Source organism: Stenella coeruleoalba (assembly GCF_951394435.1).
Source record: "Stenella coeruleoalba genome assembly, chromosome: 2".
NCBI lineage: Eukaryota > Metazoa > Chordata > Mammalia > Artiodactyla > Delphinidae > Stenella > Stenella coeruleoalba.
This window is the reverse complement of record NC_137147.1, coordinates 177,485,110-177,500,294: the sequence shown is the minus strand read 5'-3', so window position 1 is coordinate 177,500,294 and position 15,185 is coordinate 177,485,110. Positions and strand designations below refer to the sequence as shown.

The 15,185-nt window shown below is 39.4% G+C and overlaps 2 protein-coding genes across 2 annotated transcripts in view; both read left to right on the top strand.

The window, feature by feature from the left end:
* TRDMT1 (tRNA aspartic acid methyltransferase 1) overlaps positions 1-14,938 on the top strand; it is a 77,541-nt gene extending 62,603 nt beyond the window's left edge. The window contains exon 12 of the transcript XR_013827129.1: positions 14,788-14,938. The gene's annotated coding sequence lies outside the window, so the exon portion shown is untranslated. The remainder of the gene's footprint in view (positions 1-14,787) is intronic.
* The window catches only part of CUBN (cubilin), a 263,561-nt gene continuing 263,294 nt past the window's right edge, over positions 14,919-15,185 (top strand). Inside the window, exon 1 of the mRNA XM_079913331.1 lies at positions 14,919-15,068. Within this exon, the coding sequence (XP_079769457.1) occupies positions 14,956-15,068 (113 nt within the window). The 5' untranslated portion in view covers positions 14,919-14,955. The remainder of the gene's footprint in view (positions 15,069-15,185) is intronic.

Sequence of the window (15,185 nt, the reverse complement as noted above, 5' to 3'; positions counted from 1 at the left end):
TTGCCAAATAATCATAAATTATCTATTACCCTGCTTCATATTTTTAGTAAGTTTTCCATACCTAAATATAATGCATGAGACAAATCAATTTAAACCGAATGAATCATATTGGAAAATGATTTTGAAGAGGAGCTATGTAGTCATAGGAGAAGGAGCCAGTGCTTGATCATCTTAATCCTTAGTGGCAGGCAGTAGAGCCAAATGATGAGGGCGGTGAGTCACCCTGTTACTGAGGGATCAGCTGACCCTCTGCAAGTTCAGAGTCCCCTGAACATTGTGTTCTGGCTAGTAAATCAGACCTGCACAGTAGGCACTGCCCTGTGCCTTGAAAAGTGAGAAAATACCACTGACTATCAGCCAACTTGCTCCCCCTCACAAGACAGAGCCTTTTAAGGAGACGAAACCAGTAGTTGAGATTGTGAAAGTTGATGGGCCACCTAGCACTAAAATTATTTTTTTGAGGTATTGGGCAAGATTCTTTAACAAAAATCACAGTTTGTCTTTTGTTCTAACCTCAACCTAATTTGGGTCAGAAGTTGTTAAATTGTAGGAGGCTCTTGAGGATAGATGAGTGAAGCTAAGCACAAATGAAACTGGTTTGATTCTAGCTCTAGCAGTACACAGTAAAGAAGCATCCGCCATATGAGCCAGCCTCAAGCACGTGCTGAAGGATGCGTTCTGTGGGCCAGCTGCCGTGTCTGCACCCAGACTAGAATGGCTCTGGTTGCTCGTTGTTGTTGTTTTTTTCTTTTTTTGCGGTACGCGGGGCTCTCACTGTTGTGGCCTCTCCGCTTGCGGAGCACAGGCTCCGGACGCGCAGGCTCAGCGGCCATGGCTCACGGGCCCAGCCGCTCCGCGGCATGTGGGATCTTCCAGGACCGGGGCACGAACCCGTGTCCCCTGCATCGGCAGGCGGACTCTCAACCACTGCGCCACCAGGGAAGCCCTGCTCGTTTTGTTTTGATAACTTTATAATTTAAAATCAAAAGTTAGAATCAACAACTTCCCAAATAAGCCAAGATAACACAATAAGCCCATATAGGTAAAGTAGTTAAAGGATGTTTTTCTGAGTTGGTTATGTTGTTGAAAAGGTTAACTTTTCATAATTTGGTTTTCGGCTTGGAACTATGCCTGTTTGAGGCCACCAGTTGTAAACTGACTTGCTAATAGCGTTGGGCTTTGAAATTGAGTGAGTGTTGTAGGTTTCAGCAGTTTCTTAAGGACTGTGATTGACCTGGTTATATAATTTTTCAAGACAGCCTTGGAACTTCCCTGTACTGGAATTCTCTTCTTCTCAGGTTCTACTGTCAAAATGTGCTACATACAGCTGTCATATCACCTTCTTAACATGCATCCTTTTTGACCCACCTCCAATCCAACCTATTCTTTCTCCATTCATCATACTCACCAGGATGTCTAGTTATGCCTATAATACCTCACTTGGCAAAGTTCCTTTGCATATTTTATTAAAGAGCAGTAAGAATCCCACATATGTTCTTCAACTTCAGATCATACTGGTCAGTCTTTCTTTACCATTTTTCCTCTCCTGTCATTCGTTCACTTTGCTGCTAAAATTTTAAACTTCGTTGTTTTTTTTTTTTTAAATCCATTTTCCTGACCTCTCTCCTTGACTTCTAAGAACATTTTACACTAAAATACTCATGCTCTTCAAAATCTTACACAACCACGACCCAAACTACATTACTATTTTTGTCTTGATTTTTGAATTTATTCCTTTTAAAATTTATTTGTTCAACAAATACGAGCATGTGCAAGGAACTTTTTTGGCTTCTTATTCCCCAGGTTCTCAAATAAATTTGTCATATATTTACCGTAGGTTCTGAGTGTTATTTTCAATTACATCCAACACTTATAACTCTCCCTCAAGTGTACCATACTTGATTCCTAAAGCTTCCAAAATCTTGTTTTTTCTACAAATCTGAATTTAGATAGAAATTTTCACAAAAACTAGGAGATAGGAAGTTACTTTTCTGATAGAACTCTTCTTTATAGCCCTAGGGTGTTCTCATTTATCTTCTTATACATACTATGGTTTCACTGTTTACTTCAAGTATTTGCTCTGTATTTTATTTTGTTTGTATCTTTATTCATATCAGGGCAGATTTAAATTATGAGTGTAAATATGGAACATGTTTATTTAGCCAAGCTGGCTCTATAATCAGATGAGATCACCTAAAGAAGAGTCTAAAGAGAGAACAGAGAGTGGTTTGGAGCTGAACTTTATCCGTTTCTGAAGATGCAGTCCTCAGATTTCTCTACCCTTCAGTGACCAAGCCATTTTTCTCAGAGATCTCACCCTTTTCTGTAACTACTTTTTTGCCCACAACACCCAGAAAATATAATTTTGACTCAAATCGTTGTTATTTTGCTTACTTAGCTACTTAGGAACTTAGCTAGTTCCTTACACAAGTACAGTTAAATTTTACACACAAAAAAAGATTGAAAATACCTACTGGAATGTGATACTCCTTGTATAGTAGATACAGGTTGAGTTTGCTATTTGAGAACTCATCCTATCGATGAATAGACAATAAGCTTGATAGTTACTATACTTTGAATTGGTTTAAAATGAAAAATATTCCATGGTTTAGAGAATGTAAACTTCCAGGAGGGCAGGGATTTAATTTTTTTTTTTTTTTTTTTTTTTACTGCTACCTTCCCAGTGACTGCAACAGTACCTGGTGCAAAGTAAGCACTCAATAAATATTTGTTAAATGAGTGAATATAGTCACTATACTGGATCGATATAGAAAATTCCAAAGGCTGTCATACTGTGGAATTTAAAGTGTCTTTAAGTCACTTTAATTGGTGTTATCGCCACTTCCTCTATTAACAGAGGAATAGCCAAATTTACTCAAGTTTGGAATATATGATTTAAAAAATAATTCTAGGATAGAACTTGGGGTTTTGGCTTTGAGGGAAGCTGTGAAGATATAAATTTTTTAAAATACTGTATTCTGACTTGTCCAGACAAGAGGGAAGACTCATTTTTCCTGCTCCTTCCTGATAAGTACAATTATCAATTCTGGATAAGTATGATTATAAAATAATGCAAGAGACATCAGAAAGAAAACTCTGAAAGGTGTAAGGAAGAAAACAAACCAGCTAAGTACTCCCACAACTGGAGGGGGAACATAGTTACAGGATGTCTTATCACCTCCCACCCAACAGAAGAAGGTAGCCCAGGCTTGGTGTTTCCTGACCACCAAGCTAGCAACATAAGGGAGCCCAGGATGGAACAGGGGTCCTGCTGACAACACCAGGTGGGTCTGATACAACCCTCAAGGGCGTTGTATAGGGATCCCCACTGGCAAGTGTCCAGGGGAAGCATTACTCCCCTGGCAGGTCCAGGCTCCTCTCACTTGTTGAGAGACACTGAGCAACCATGGAGCCCTGACAAGGGGCATTCTGCTACAGGAGTGTCTGGCCTAGAAGTTTTCATCACCATGGGCAGGGGGCTGTCTTTCCCCAACCTAGAGGTACCAGGTGACTCGTCTTGGGGAAAACTTCTTTCCCCTAAAGTAACACCATCAAGGACCACTTTGAGCTCCAGCAGCACCAGAAGGACCAAGTTAACACTGCAAAGGCTCTGAAATTTAAACTGCCACTGGAATCATAGACCAAAAGGTAGGCCAAGGCCTGCATGCTAAACATAAACATAGTGACTGCCTGCTTAAATAAAAGATGAAAATAGAACCCAGACTCTTCTAACATAATAGACGAAGTATCCAGGATATAATCTAAAATCACCTGTCATACCAAGAACCAAGCAAATCACAACAAATAAGAAAAGACAGCCAACTGATGGTATCTCCAGGATGAGCCAGGTGTTGGATTTATCTGACAAAGATTTTAAAGCAGCCATCATAAAAATGCCTTAACAGGTAGTTACAAACTCTTTTGAAGCAAAAAATAGAAAGGCTCCCCAAGGAAATAGTTAACAAAGACTTTTTTTTAACGTTGATAAAAAAACCACTATGATGTGCATTTTTGTCCCAGTTTTTTTAAAAAAAGAAATAAAGGCAATTATATAACTGAAAAATACAACAGCCAAAATAGAAAACTCATTGGATGGGTTCTATAATAGAATGAAAATGACAGATGATAGAATCAGTGAACTTGAAAATAAGCAATAGAATTAGTAAATCTGAATAACAAAGAGAAGACTGGGGAAAAATGAGACTCAGTGACCTCTGAGACAGTAATAAAGAGCCAACATTCATATATTTGGAGTCCAAGAAGTAGAGGAGAAAAAAGAATAGAGCTGGATGAATGTGCAAAGAAATAATGGATGGAAACATCTCAAATTTAGCAAAGGATAAATATGCAGGTTCAGGAAGCTGAGTGTACCCCAAACAGGATAGGCTGAAAGAAATCCATGCAAAGACACTTTATAATTAAACATGTGAAAACTAAAAACAAAGAAAAAATGAAAGCAACCAGAGAGAAGGGACACATTACTATAGCAGAACACAGTTTGAATAACAGCAGATTTCTCATCAGAAACCATGGGGGCTAGAAAGAGGTGGCACAACTGTGCCGAAAGAAAGAAACTGTTAACTGAAAGTTCTGTGTCCAGACCGTCCCACAGGAATGAAGGGGAGATAATGGTATTCTCAAATGAAGCAAAACTAAAAGCGTTTGTTGCTAGGAAACCTACCCATAAACAATGGCTATTGGACGTTCTGCAAACAGAAATGAAATGATAAAAAAAAAGGCATCTTGGAGCATCAGGAAGGAAGAAAGAGTAATGGAAAGAGCAGAAGTATGGATACTTACAATAGACTCTGCTTCTCCTCGTGAATTTTATAAATCACATTTGATGATTGAAACAAAAATGATAATACCATCTAATGCTCAAGACAATATTTAAAAGTGGAGAAATTCAAGGAACCTAAATGGAACTGAGATTTCATTTCACTTAAAGTGGTGAATTGCTGATAGCGATTAATCAACTGTGATGTCATGTACGTACAGTATATCGTTATGCCCAGAGCAGCAGCCACTGCGAAAACTGTGCAAAGAAATGCACTCAAAACCACTACAAGTAAATCAAGATGGAATCCTAAGAAATACTTAAGTAACCCACAGGAAGGCAAGAAAAGAGAGAGGAATGTGAAGCAGAGGAAACAAACAAGTGATTAAATGGCACAAAAGCTCTCCCAGATCGATAAATGTCTTAACTATAGTTGGTCAAAATACAGTATTTAAAATACAGAGATTGGTAGAGTGGATTAAAAAACATCATTTAATTATATACTTTGATAAGAAACCTGCTTCAAATGAAATGATTTAAGTAGGTTGAAAGTAAAAGATGGTAAAAACAGACCCACCATGGGAATCTGCCTTAATAATGTAATTCAAAAGGACGGCAGTTTATAGGGATGAAGATATTAAACATAGTGAAACTGGAAGCAGATTAAATGTGTTACAATAAGACAATGCTGAAATACAAGATTGTGAAACCAATCAATAAAATATGCAAGGAGCAGCTCCTTTGACAAACAGTTTGGTAGTTCCTCAAAACATTGTGTTACTATGTGACCCAACAAGAATGCTCGTAGGCATATTCCAAAGAACTGAAAACATATCCACACACAAACTTGTACATGAGTGTTCATAGCAACATTATTCATAATAGCCAAAAAGGGAAATGGCTATTGTGTTCATCAGTTGATGAATGAATAAACAAAATGTGTACATCCGTACAATAGATTCAGTCATAAAAAAGGATGCAGTACTGATACATGCTACAACACAGATGAACCTTGAAAACATCATGCTAAGTGAAAGAAGCCAGTCTTTGAATATTCCATTCAATGTAATATAGTTATATTACTTTTATAATTAAAAGTATTCTTTCTATCAAAACCAGTACTCTATTCCACCTCTACCTTGGGTAATCTAGCTTTCAAGTCACTACTTCATTTGCAGCCTGATGGCATATAATACCATCTCCTCCCCAGACTTTTTTCCCTCCAGGACAAAGGCTGTATCTTACCCAGTTCTGTCTCCTCAGTGCCTCTCTCAGATGCTGACAATCAGGGGGTACCTAACAAATAATTGTCCAATTAATCTGACTTGAATATGAATATGCTGAGTATTGTAGCAGAATCACTATGTCTTTCATGACTTGGGGAATTGCTGGAATAATTCTATCTGTCAACCTAAACAAGAATAGCACATTAGATGTTATAAGGAAAGTATTTAATACCACAATTGTGTGTAACTCCTAGGGGATTGTTTATGCCTTCTCTAAACACAGTTTAGGAATTGTTGGCAAAGCCTGATTTAGTAGTACTTCTGTAATAAATACAGCCCAAGCCGCTATTTTAAAAAAGAAAAATACAAAGGGACAAAGGCTTTGGTTTTTACAGATCTTAGAATAATGGCACTGAGTAGGAGTGAGAAGTGCGGTCATCCCAGCCTTCTTCCCGCCCTTGATGACGACACCTTACATGTTCCCACAGTCTGCGTGGCACTCCAATTAATGCATCCCCTGGGAATGATGGCCCTTTGTAAGGCATCAGCCTTGTTAAAACACTCCTCCTGTCATCGATCACGTCAGTGAAGCAAAGCCTCCCACCAGCAGATAAAGATGCCTCTGTGAACTGCTTCTGTTTGTATCTCTCCAATTAGAAGTTCACCACAAGAGGCAGTTCTGTAGCTGCCAAGTACTCCTAGACTCTTTTGTTTCCCCTCATTTTACCATTCTCTTTATTTTTTTAATAGCTCTTTATTGGGGTATAATTGCTTTACAATACCGTGTTAGTTTCTGTTGTATACCAAAGTGAATCAGCCATATGCATACATATGTCCCCGTATCCCCTCCCTCTTGCGTCTCCCTCCCACCCTCCCTATCCCACCCCTCTAGGTGGTCACAGAGCACCGAGCTGATCTCCCTGTGCTGTGCGGCTGCTTCCCACTAGCTATCTATTTTACGTTTGGTAGTGTATATATGTCCATGCCGCTCTCTCACTTCGTCCCAGCTTACCCTTCCCCCTCCCAGTATCCTCAAGTCCATTCTCTATGTCTGCGTCTCTATTCCTGGCCTGCAACTAGCTTCATCAGTACCTTTTTTTTTTTTAGGTTCCATATATATGTGTTAGCATACAGTATTTGTTTTTCTGACTTCACTCTGTATGACAGTCTTTAGGTCCATCCACCTCACTGCAAACAACTCAGTTTTGTTTCTTTTTATGGCTGAGTAATATTCCATTGTATATATGTGCCACATCTTCTTTAGCCATTCGTCTGTTGATGGACACTTGGGTTGGTTCCGTGTCCTGGCTGTTGTGAATAGAGCTGCAGTGAACATTGGGGTGCATGTCCCTTTTTGAATTATGGTTTTCTCAGGGTATCCCTAAACTCGTCTTCCTTCCCTCCCCCGCATCCCCGCAGTGGTGAATTTTCAGTTGCTCTCTTCCTCTCATCAAATACAAAATACTGTTACAAAAATGCATTTCCCCCTTTTCAAAAGGTTAGAGTAGCAACTATTTGCCCCTACATGGCTACAGTCACTTACATGATTGTGTTAATACAACCTGGCATTTTCTTTGATTATAGTATGAAAGGTGTCTAAATCTTTCACTTCATTGCCTTGTTCAGGGAATTTTAGGAGTCACAGAGTAGAAAACTTATTTTGTTCTTTTTAGGTTACCTTGGAAAGGGATGTCAGGTGGGTTTACCCGTGGTCCACATCAAAGATAACCTCCGCTTTATGGCTTCACACCTTCATGGAAATCAAGCTTGAATTCATCCAGCAGAGGTGCTGGAGTCCTGGGGTCTTGAGCTGTGGGAGGTAGGGAAAGCTGTATTGTGTCCCCCCTGGCTTTTGGGCCATGAATTCTAGCAATGTATGCCCTCTGCTGTGTGCTCTGTCCTTAACCAGTCTCTGTCTCACAATGACACAAGACTCCCCGGTACACAGACGCTGTGTGTGTGTTTGTATATATGCCATTAGCAACCTCTGTTCCTTATGTGAAGCTTTGTTCCTCTATTACATTCCTCCCTCTGGCTATGAATTTTCTGATTATATCCTCTTTGTTTATGCAAGGATTATTGCACTTAAAAAAAAATCTGAAAAAGAAAAGCAAAAAAGTCCTCCAAACTCTCAATAATGAATAACAAGATCTACCTCCTCAGGAAAATCTCTGCCAAACCTGAATTATTCAGATGGTAATGATTAACCCATAATGCTTTTTCATTCTGCTCAAGGATAATTGCAATCATTGTAGTAATGAGCATGGAGAACAAACGTCTGGATTGTGTTCCCAGTCAAGACCACACTGCATTCAAAAAGGTCAGTTTATCGCAGGAGTGGATTTGGTAATTTACTAGGAGGTAATGCATTTTCCATGAAATGAGCAAATGAATAGTTTTAAACTTACATCAATTTCCATAATTATTTTATGTGATCCTTCATGGAAAATGAATAGACAATTGGAACAATATTGTATTGTTCAGACATTTTGTAGAAAATCACAAAAATTGGCGTATGTAAATGTACCTTTCAAGCAATCTGAGTTCCCTGAAAAAGAGAATGAGTTAAGTGTCATAAAGGTTGAGAGAGATCATTATATTCACAGATGTTTCCATTAATGACTAAAACACGATTAATTCTACAATATTCTGTTTTAAACTGATGTAAAAATGAAAAGGGACCAAAGAAAGCACCAAAGCCACATTGAAGCTATAAAATGAGATGGGAGCTAGAATATAGGGTATGAGAACCTTGCCATTCTTCCTCCAAGGCACCTCTTCATGTCAACCCTCTCTCCCTATTCTCATGACTCCTCCACTGATCCAGCCCTCCAGATAAGTTCAGCTGGCCTTCTGGAAATTTCACGTAAGGATTATTTAACTCAAAATACAAGAGCAGCTCCCCATTAAATAAAAAAATTAAATCAAAATTCTTCAACCGGCCACTTAAGGCCCTTCATCAATGCTGCCACCTTTACCCAACCACCTCTCTCCAAAATGACCCTCCTGGATTTGCAGAACCACTACAGTATGCCCAGACTGGGTTCAGGACCTCTTTTTCAGTTTGGTTCGTGCTGTTTTCCTAAAAGCATTTTAGTATGCACTTTGTCTCGTGTGTCTTACCCATCTTTATAATGTTGCCTTATCACAGTGCTCTAGATTTGTACATATGCCTTTATTGCAAGCCAGAGAAAGTCATGACGTTTACTTCTTTGAATTTCCCTCATTGTTGAGGATGTCATATGTCTGCAGTAAATGCTTATTAAGACTGTAAAACCATGGGATTTAGATGAAACTAGTAGGAATGAAAAGTAAACCTTGGTATATGAAATAAGTTACAGGGATTATATTAATACAGAATTGAGGTGTTCTCCAAGAATTTGGAAAAAAAGATGGAAGACAAGGGGCTAAATAAAGTCTACACACTTAGCATTAAAATTTCCAGCAAACTTTCCTTATCCAGGTAGAAAACTGGTGTATTTTTTTTTCTGAAGAAATTATATGTCCCCAGGGGAAAAAATATCTTTAAAAATTGACAGTTGGTGTTCGCCCAATGGAACTGTCAGCTTGCCATTCAACCACCCATGATAAAGTTTGCTAGTTACGAACACCGTCCATCACCGTCCATCACACAGAGCTTATCATCCACTCTTTAGTGTTTTATTCTTAAATTTAAATGAACACATAAGGATAAATAGGTATTTGAGGAGAGCCTCTGATATGAAATAGAAAGATCTAAACAAGCAAACAGAAGAAGAAGAACTTAGAGAAATCAGAGACCATGCAGTAAACTTCAAAAAGCAGCTATAATATTTTTAGAGTAATAGGAGGAGATGTTACAATACAAAATAAGAATGAGTTTTTGAAATTAAAAATATGCCCAAAATTAAAAAAATCAATATACATTTTAAAAGATAAATAACAAAGATTTCTTAGTAGAACAAAAGAAGATAAAGAAATAGGAAATAGAAAAGGAAGTTATGGAAAATTAGAAGACCAATCTAAGAAAAAATAGAAATACAGATGCACTTGTGGAGACCATGTGACTCTTTTCTGGAGTGAAGGTGCCTTCACCCCCTGGGTCAGAAAGAGAGGGTCTTTGTAAAATGTAGATGTGGATTCTGTAGGTCTGAGGTTGAACCTGAGATTTTTGCATGTCTGACAAGCTCCCGGGTAAAGTCTGTGCTGGGTCCATGGACCACACTTTGAGTAGCAAGGCTGTGGTCTAGGCCATCTCTGGATCTTCCCTACACCCACCACTGATATCTAAACCATTTGCAGAGTGGGGCCTTGAGGCAGCGGGGCAGGACAGGGGCGGGGTGGGGTGGGGAGGAGGTGAATATTCCTCAGATCTCTGTGCACCCAAATCTGAACTCTTTACCTTTTCTCCAGAACCTCCTTCCCTTAATTATTCTGTCTTATTCAATTACTGACACCTCTATCCTTCCAATTTCTCAAGCAGGGAACCTGTGCATCACTTCCCTCCTCTCTCTTAACTGCCCTAATCTATTTTTCTGTAGATCCTGTTTCCTAAATACCTCTCTCACTGTCTCCTGCTCTCTCTGCCACTGCCTTCAAACAAGGCCTCCCCAGGTCACACCTTAGCTGTACCACAACTTCCTCACTACCTCTGGGTCTGAGACTTGGCTCTGCAGGGATGCTTGTAGAATGCAAACATGACCTCCTATGTAAAATACCCTCATAATTCTCCATTATTTAAAAATAAAATAAGATCTAAACTCATTAAAATAACATTTCCTGGTCCTTCTGGACCTGACTTCCTTTCCCTTTAAAAAATTTCATCTCCCACAAACACACACTGTTGCAGCCACGTTTAGCTCTCTTGTAATTGGAAAGCTTTGGATGTACCATTTTCTCTGTCTGAGACTCCCAATCCCCCTACTTTGCCTGGAGAACTCCTATACATTCTGTAAGACTCAGCTGGCTCTTGGGAAGCCTGCATTGCCCTTTCCAGGCAGAGGTAATTCTGTTCTCTATTGCTTTTGTTGTTGTGTTTTTGTTTTGGTCCTTATCAACGTTCTGATTACAGTGACGCCTTCTTACCCAGCAATTCCCCTCATGTGAACTTCTAGTATACTGGAATTTACTTTCGTATATACTTTTGATGACCACAGAATTTTCCTTTGTGAACTGAGTCACTCATGAATTTCGTTTGTGCACTGTGTTGAGGATTATTAGAAATGGTGGGGGCTGAGGATTCAAATAGAAAAAGGAGGTGAAGTGAATGGTACAGAAGAAGCAAGGGGTGTACAAAGATGTCTTAGAAAAGTTAAAGGAAGAAGAAAGGAGAAGATAATTCTGATTCTTTTCTGTAAGGAGGGAAGGAGGAAGAGAAGGGAGCTGATAGTTCTGTAAGAAGAGCTAAGAAGCTGGGAGGAAGAGGAGGGAGGAAGGTGACACCAGGGGGCAGGGTTGGGAGCACAGGTCAGCAGGCCATGCATTACTGATGAGTAACACACTGCCCATGCAGATGGAGAAGCAGAAAAAACCCCAACTCCACGCACCATGTGTAACATCTGCAACAAAGCAAAACACATTGGCATGCACCTTGTTGTAGATGCCGAAGACTGGAAACCAAGAGTGCAACAGACCTCTTGACAAACTTAAGATGTGTGAGTGTCATGGATATTATTAGGTTCTGAATTAATAATTTTATTTTAATGAATGCAGAAAAACCCGTGTATTACGGCTTTCTTAGGTGTACTCTCACACTCGGTCCCCTCCCATGGAGCAGCTCCTAGAGCAAACCCTCCCTTTCTCTGTTTTCTCAGCTCCACCTCGAGGAGGAGTTTGTTCCCTTTGGCTTGCCTGCGCTTGGAGACTCTAGGATTTAGATCGAATCTTGCTTCCCACCCATCCGTGGGGAGCTCTTCCCTGCTTCCTGGCACGACCTTGCCTGGTTCTCAGACATCAGTTTGCTTTTGCCTCACATCCCCAGCTGCAGGTCAGATGTCCCCTTCCTCACTCAAAGTCCTCAATGCATGTCTCTGTTCTGGAATCCTCTTCCATAAAAGGGGAGATTAGACACCCCTGATATTCCTGGTGCCCATGGTTTTTAAGTCAACTGTGGATTCTTCTATCATTTCTTACTTTAAGAAACCCAAGTTCAAGTGTAGAAGAAGAAGGAGGGTTGTACTTATTTACATGATAACCACAGTTTACATTTAGTGGACACTTATCAAATGCCAAAGACTGGATGTGTTAAACATTTTGTATACTTTCAGTGCTGTTATTATTATCTTTCTGCTGATGAAGAAACAGGGCCACATGGTCAGAAAGTGATGGAGCTGGATTTTGAACCCACGTGAATGATCTTCCCTAGACCTGACTTTGGAGGGGAAAATCTGCAACGTATTTCACTTTGTATTCCTACCATTTTGTAGAATGGCTAATATGTAAAGGGCACATGAAGAATCTTTGTGGAATGCATTCTGAATTAGGGAGGAAATGGGAGCTTTGCCAGCCAATGAAAGACAGGGTTTCAGGTTAATAGAAGATTTACTCTGGGAAAAGGAGAGAGGAGAATATTCACCTTCTAAGTCTGAGATCATGGATTCTAAAACTATCTTAATTTGTCTTTGCTGAAGAAATTCCGAATAAGGCAGGTAAACAGGATGAGTGATAATGGTGTGGAAACAGCGACTGATTTTTATATTGTTTCCACCGAATCACATGCAGACTGTCTGACTTGTCTATTGATCTCAGCTAGAGTTGAGCAGGTGGGCTGGATGTAAAATTCCCTAACTCGTCATTCCAAAGTCAGTCAGACCTTGAAAGCATATTTCTTTCTTTTCCTTCTAGCATGAGGGACGATTAGGAATTGGATGGCTAGATTGGGAGCAGAGAAATTATCTTTACTTTGTTTAATAATAAACACATTAGTAACACAGGAAAATTCTGTTAAAAAAAAAGTAAGTTCTTACTGAAATCATGCTGGAGACATCTGTTATTGCACTTAACAAATTTGCTGAGTGCAAGTAACCTTTAAGAAAATAGAATCATGAAAATAGTTATGTTCAAAGCTCAGAGTTAGAATTGTCCTTTGTGTTGGAGGATTCTAACCCATCCTATTTTATCCTATTCTTAAAGTTGACAAATATTTCACGAAGACAAGATCTCCCTCCACCCCCGCCCCCGTACCAAACTGTTAAGCTTTTAAACAAAGCTTGAACTAATGAAACTTTAAAAAAATGTATTCAACTTGAAATGCGCTGTGGTATGACACCTGTTTCTTAAAACGAATAACAGAATAACAAAAAACTCATCAGTTGACTTCAGTATCACCTCAAGAAAATAGCAGCTTGCCCGCTAGTTTTGCTAGTTTTGTTCTTGTGGTTGAACAGAACAGGTGTAAAACAGTGTTACATCTCTCCATAATATCAAGTTGCAGAGCCTACTTAAGGGAGTAATTTTTAAGTTCAATGGTATTGCATACCTTCACATTGTTGTGCAACCATCACTACTCTCTATCTCCAGAACTTTTTTTCATCTTTCCAAAGTGAAACTCTGTACCCATTAAACAATAACTTACCATTCTCCCTACGCGGCCTCTCTGGAGACCACCATTCTACGTTCTGTCTTTAGGGTCTTCCTATGAGTGGAATCATGCAGTATGCGCCCTTCTGTGATTGGCTTATTTCACTTAGCATAATGTCTTCAGGGTCCCTCCACGCTGTAGCATATGTCAGAGTTTCCTTCCTTCTTAAGGCTGAATAACATTCCGTGATATGCGTGCAACACGTTTTGTTTTTCCATTCGTGTCGGTCAGTGAACACTTGGCTTGCTTCCACGTGATGCTGCTGTGAACATAGTTGTCCAAATATCTCTCTGAGTTCCTGTTTTCCAGTCTTTCGTGTATATGCCCAGAAGTAGAATTCCTGGATCATATGGCAATCCTATGTTGAATTTTCTGAGCAACTGCCACTGTTTTACAGTAACTACCATTTTACATGCTCACCAACAGTGTACAAGCGTTCCGATTTTTTCACATCCTCACCCAGTACTTACTATGTTCTGCTTTTGTTTGATAGTAGCCATCCTATGAGTGTGAAGTGGTGTCTCCTTGTGGTTCTGATTTGTATTTCCCTGGTGATTAGTGATGTTGGGTATCTTTTCGTGTGTTGTTTGGCTATTTGAATATCTCCTCTGAAGAAATGTCGATTTTCTTTGCCCATTTCTTAATTGCTTTATTTGGTTTTTGCTGTTGAGTTGTAGGAGTTCTTTACATATTCTGCATATTTAACCTCTTCTCATATATACGATTTGCAAATTTTTTCCCGTTCTTTGAGTTGCCTTTTCACTCTGTTGATAGTGTCCTTTAATATACAGAAGTTTTTCATTTTGAAGCAGTCCAATTTATGTATTCTTTTTCTCTTTTGTTGCTGTGCTCTTGGAGTCACATCAGAGAAATCATTGCAGAATCCAATGTGATGAAGCTTCCCCCTATGTTTTTTCCTAAGAATGTTATGGTTTTATCTCCTATATTTAGGTATTTGGTTCATTTTGAGTTAATTTTTCTATATAATATAAGGTCAGGGTCCAAATTTATCCTTTTGCATGTGGATATCCCATTTTCCCAGAAGCATTTGCTGAAAGGTGGCTACTTCTTAAGCAAGAATTGTTTTAGTGGATGTTTCCAAAGCAATTTCTTACCATTTCAAAGGTCGAACAGATAATGATTAAGTTCTGCATCACTTAGAAGTAGATTTTGACCTCTCACGAGTTGAAGAGTCCTGAAGATCTAAGATCATTTACATCCCTCAGGAAGAAGAAATAACGTAGCCTCCTAGGGCAAAGAAGGAAGATATGAAAACTGCAGGACATCCCACTGGTCAAAGTACGTCTGCCTGGTTTGCTTTTTCCAAACGGCCACACTCAGTTGGGTAGAGCGGCCTCCCTCCTACCTGACAACCTTGGAGGTTGGTGAGGAAGATGTCCTCACTTTTTCTTTGGAGTTTGGTTATTTTATTGACATTTGCTGAATCACATGGTGAAGCTGGAGGACTTGCGCTGCAGAGACAAAAAAGAAATACTGACCTCCAACAGTAAGTAGACACATGGATTATTTCTGCTGATGGACTAGGGTGGGTCCTCATCAGTTTTCACAAATAACCAGGTAAGCAAAGGTGTAATTTTTCTTGAGGAAAACAATGATGTTAAAA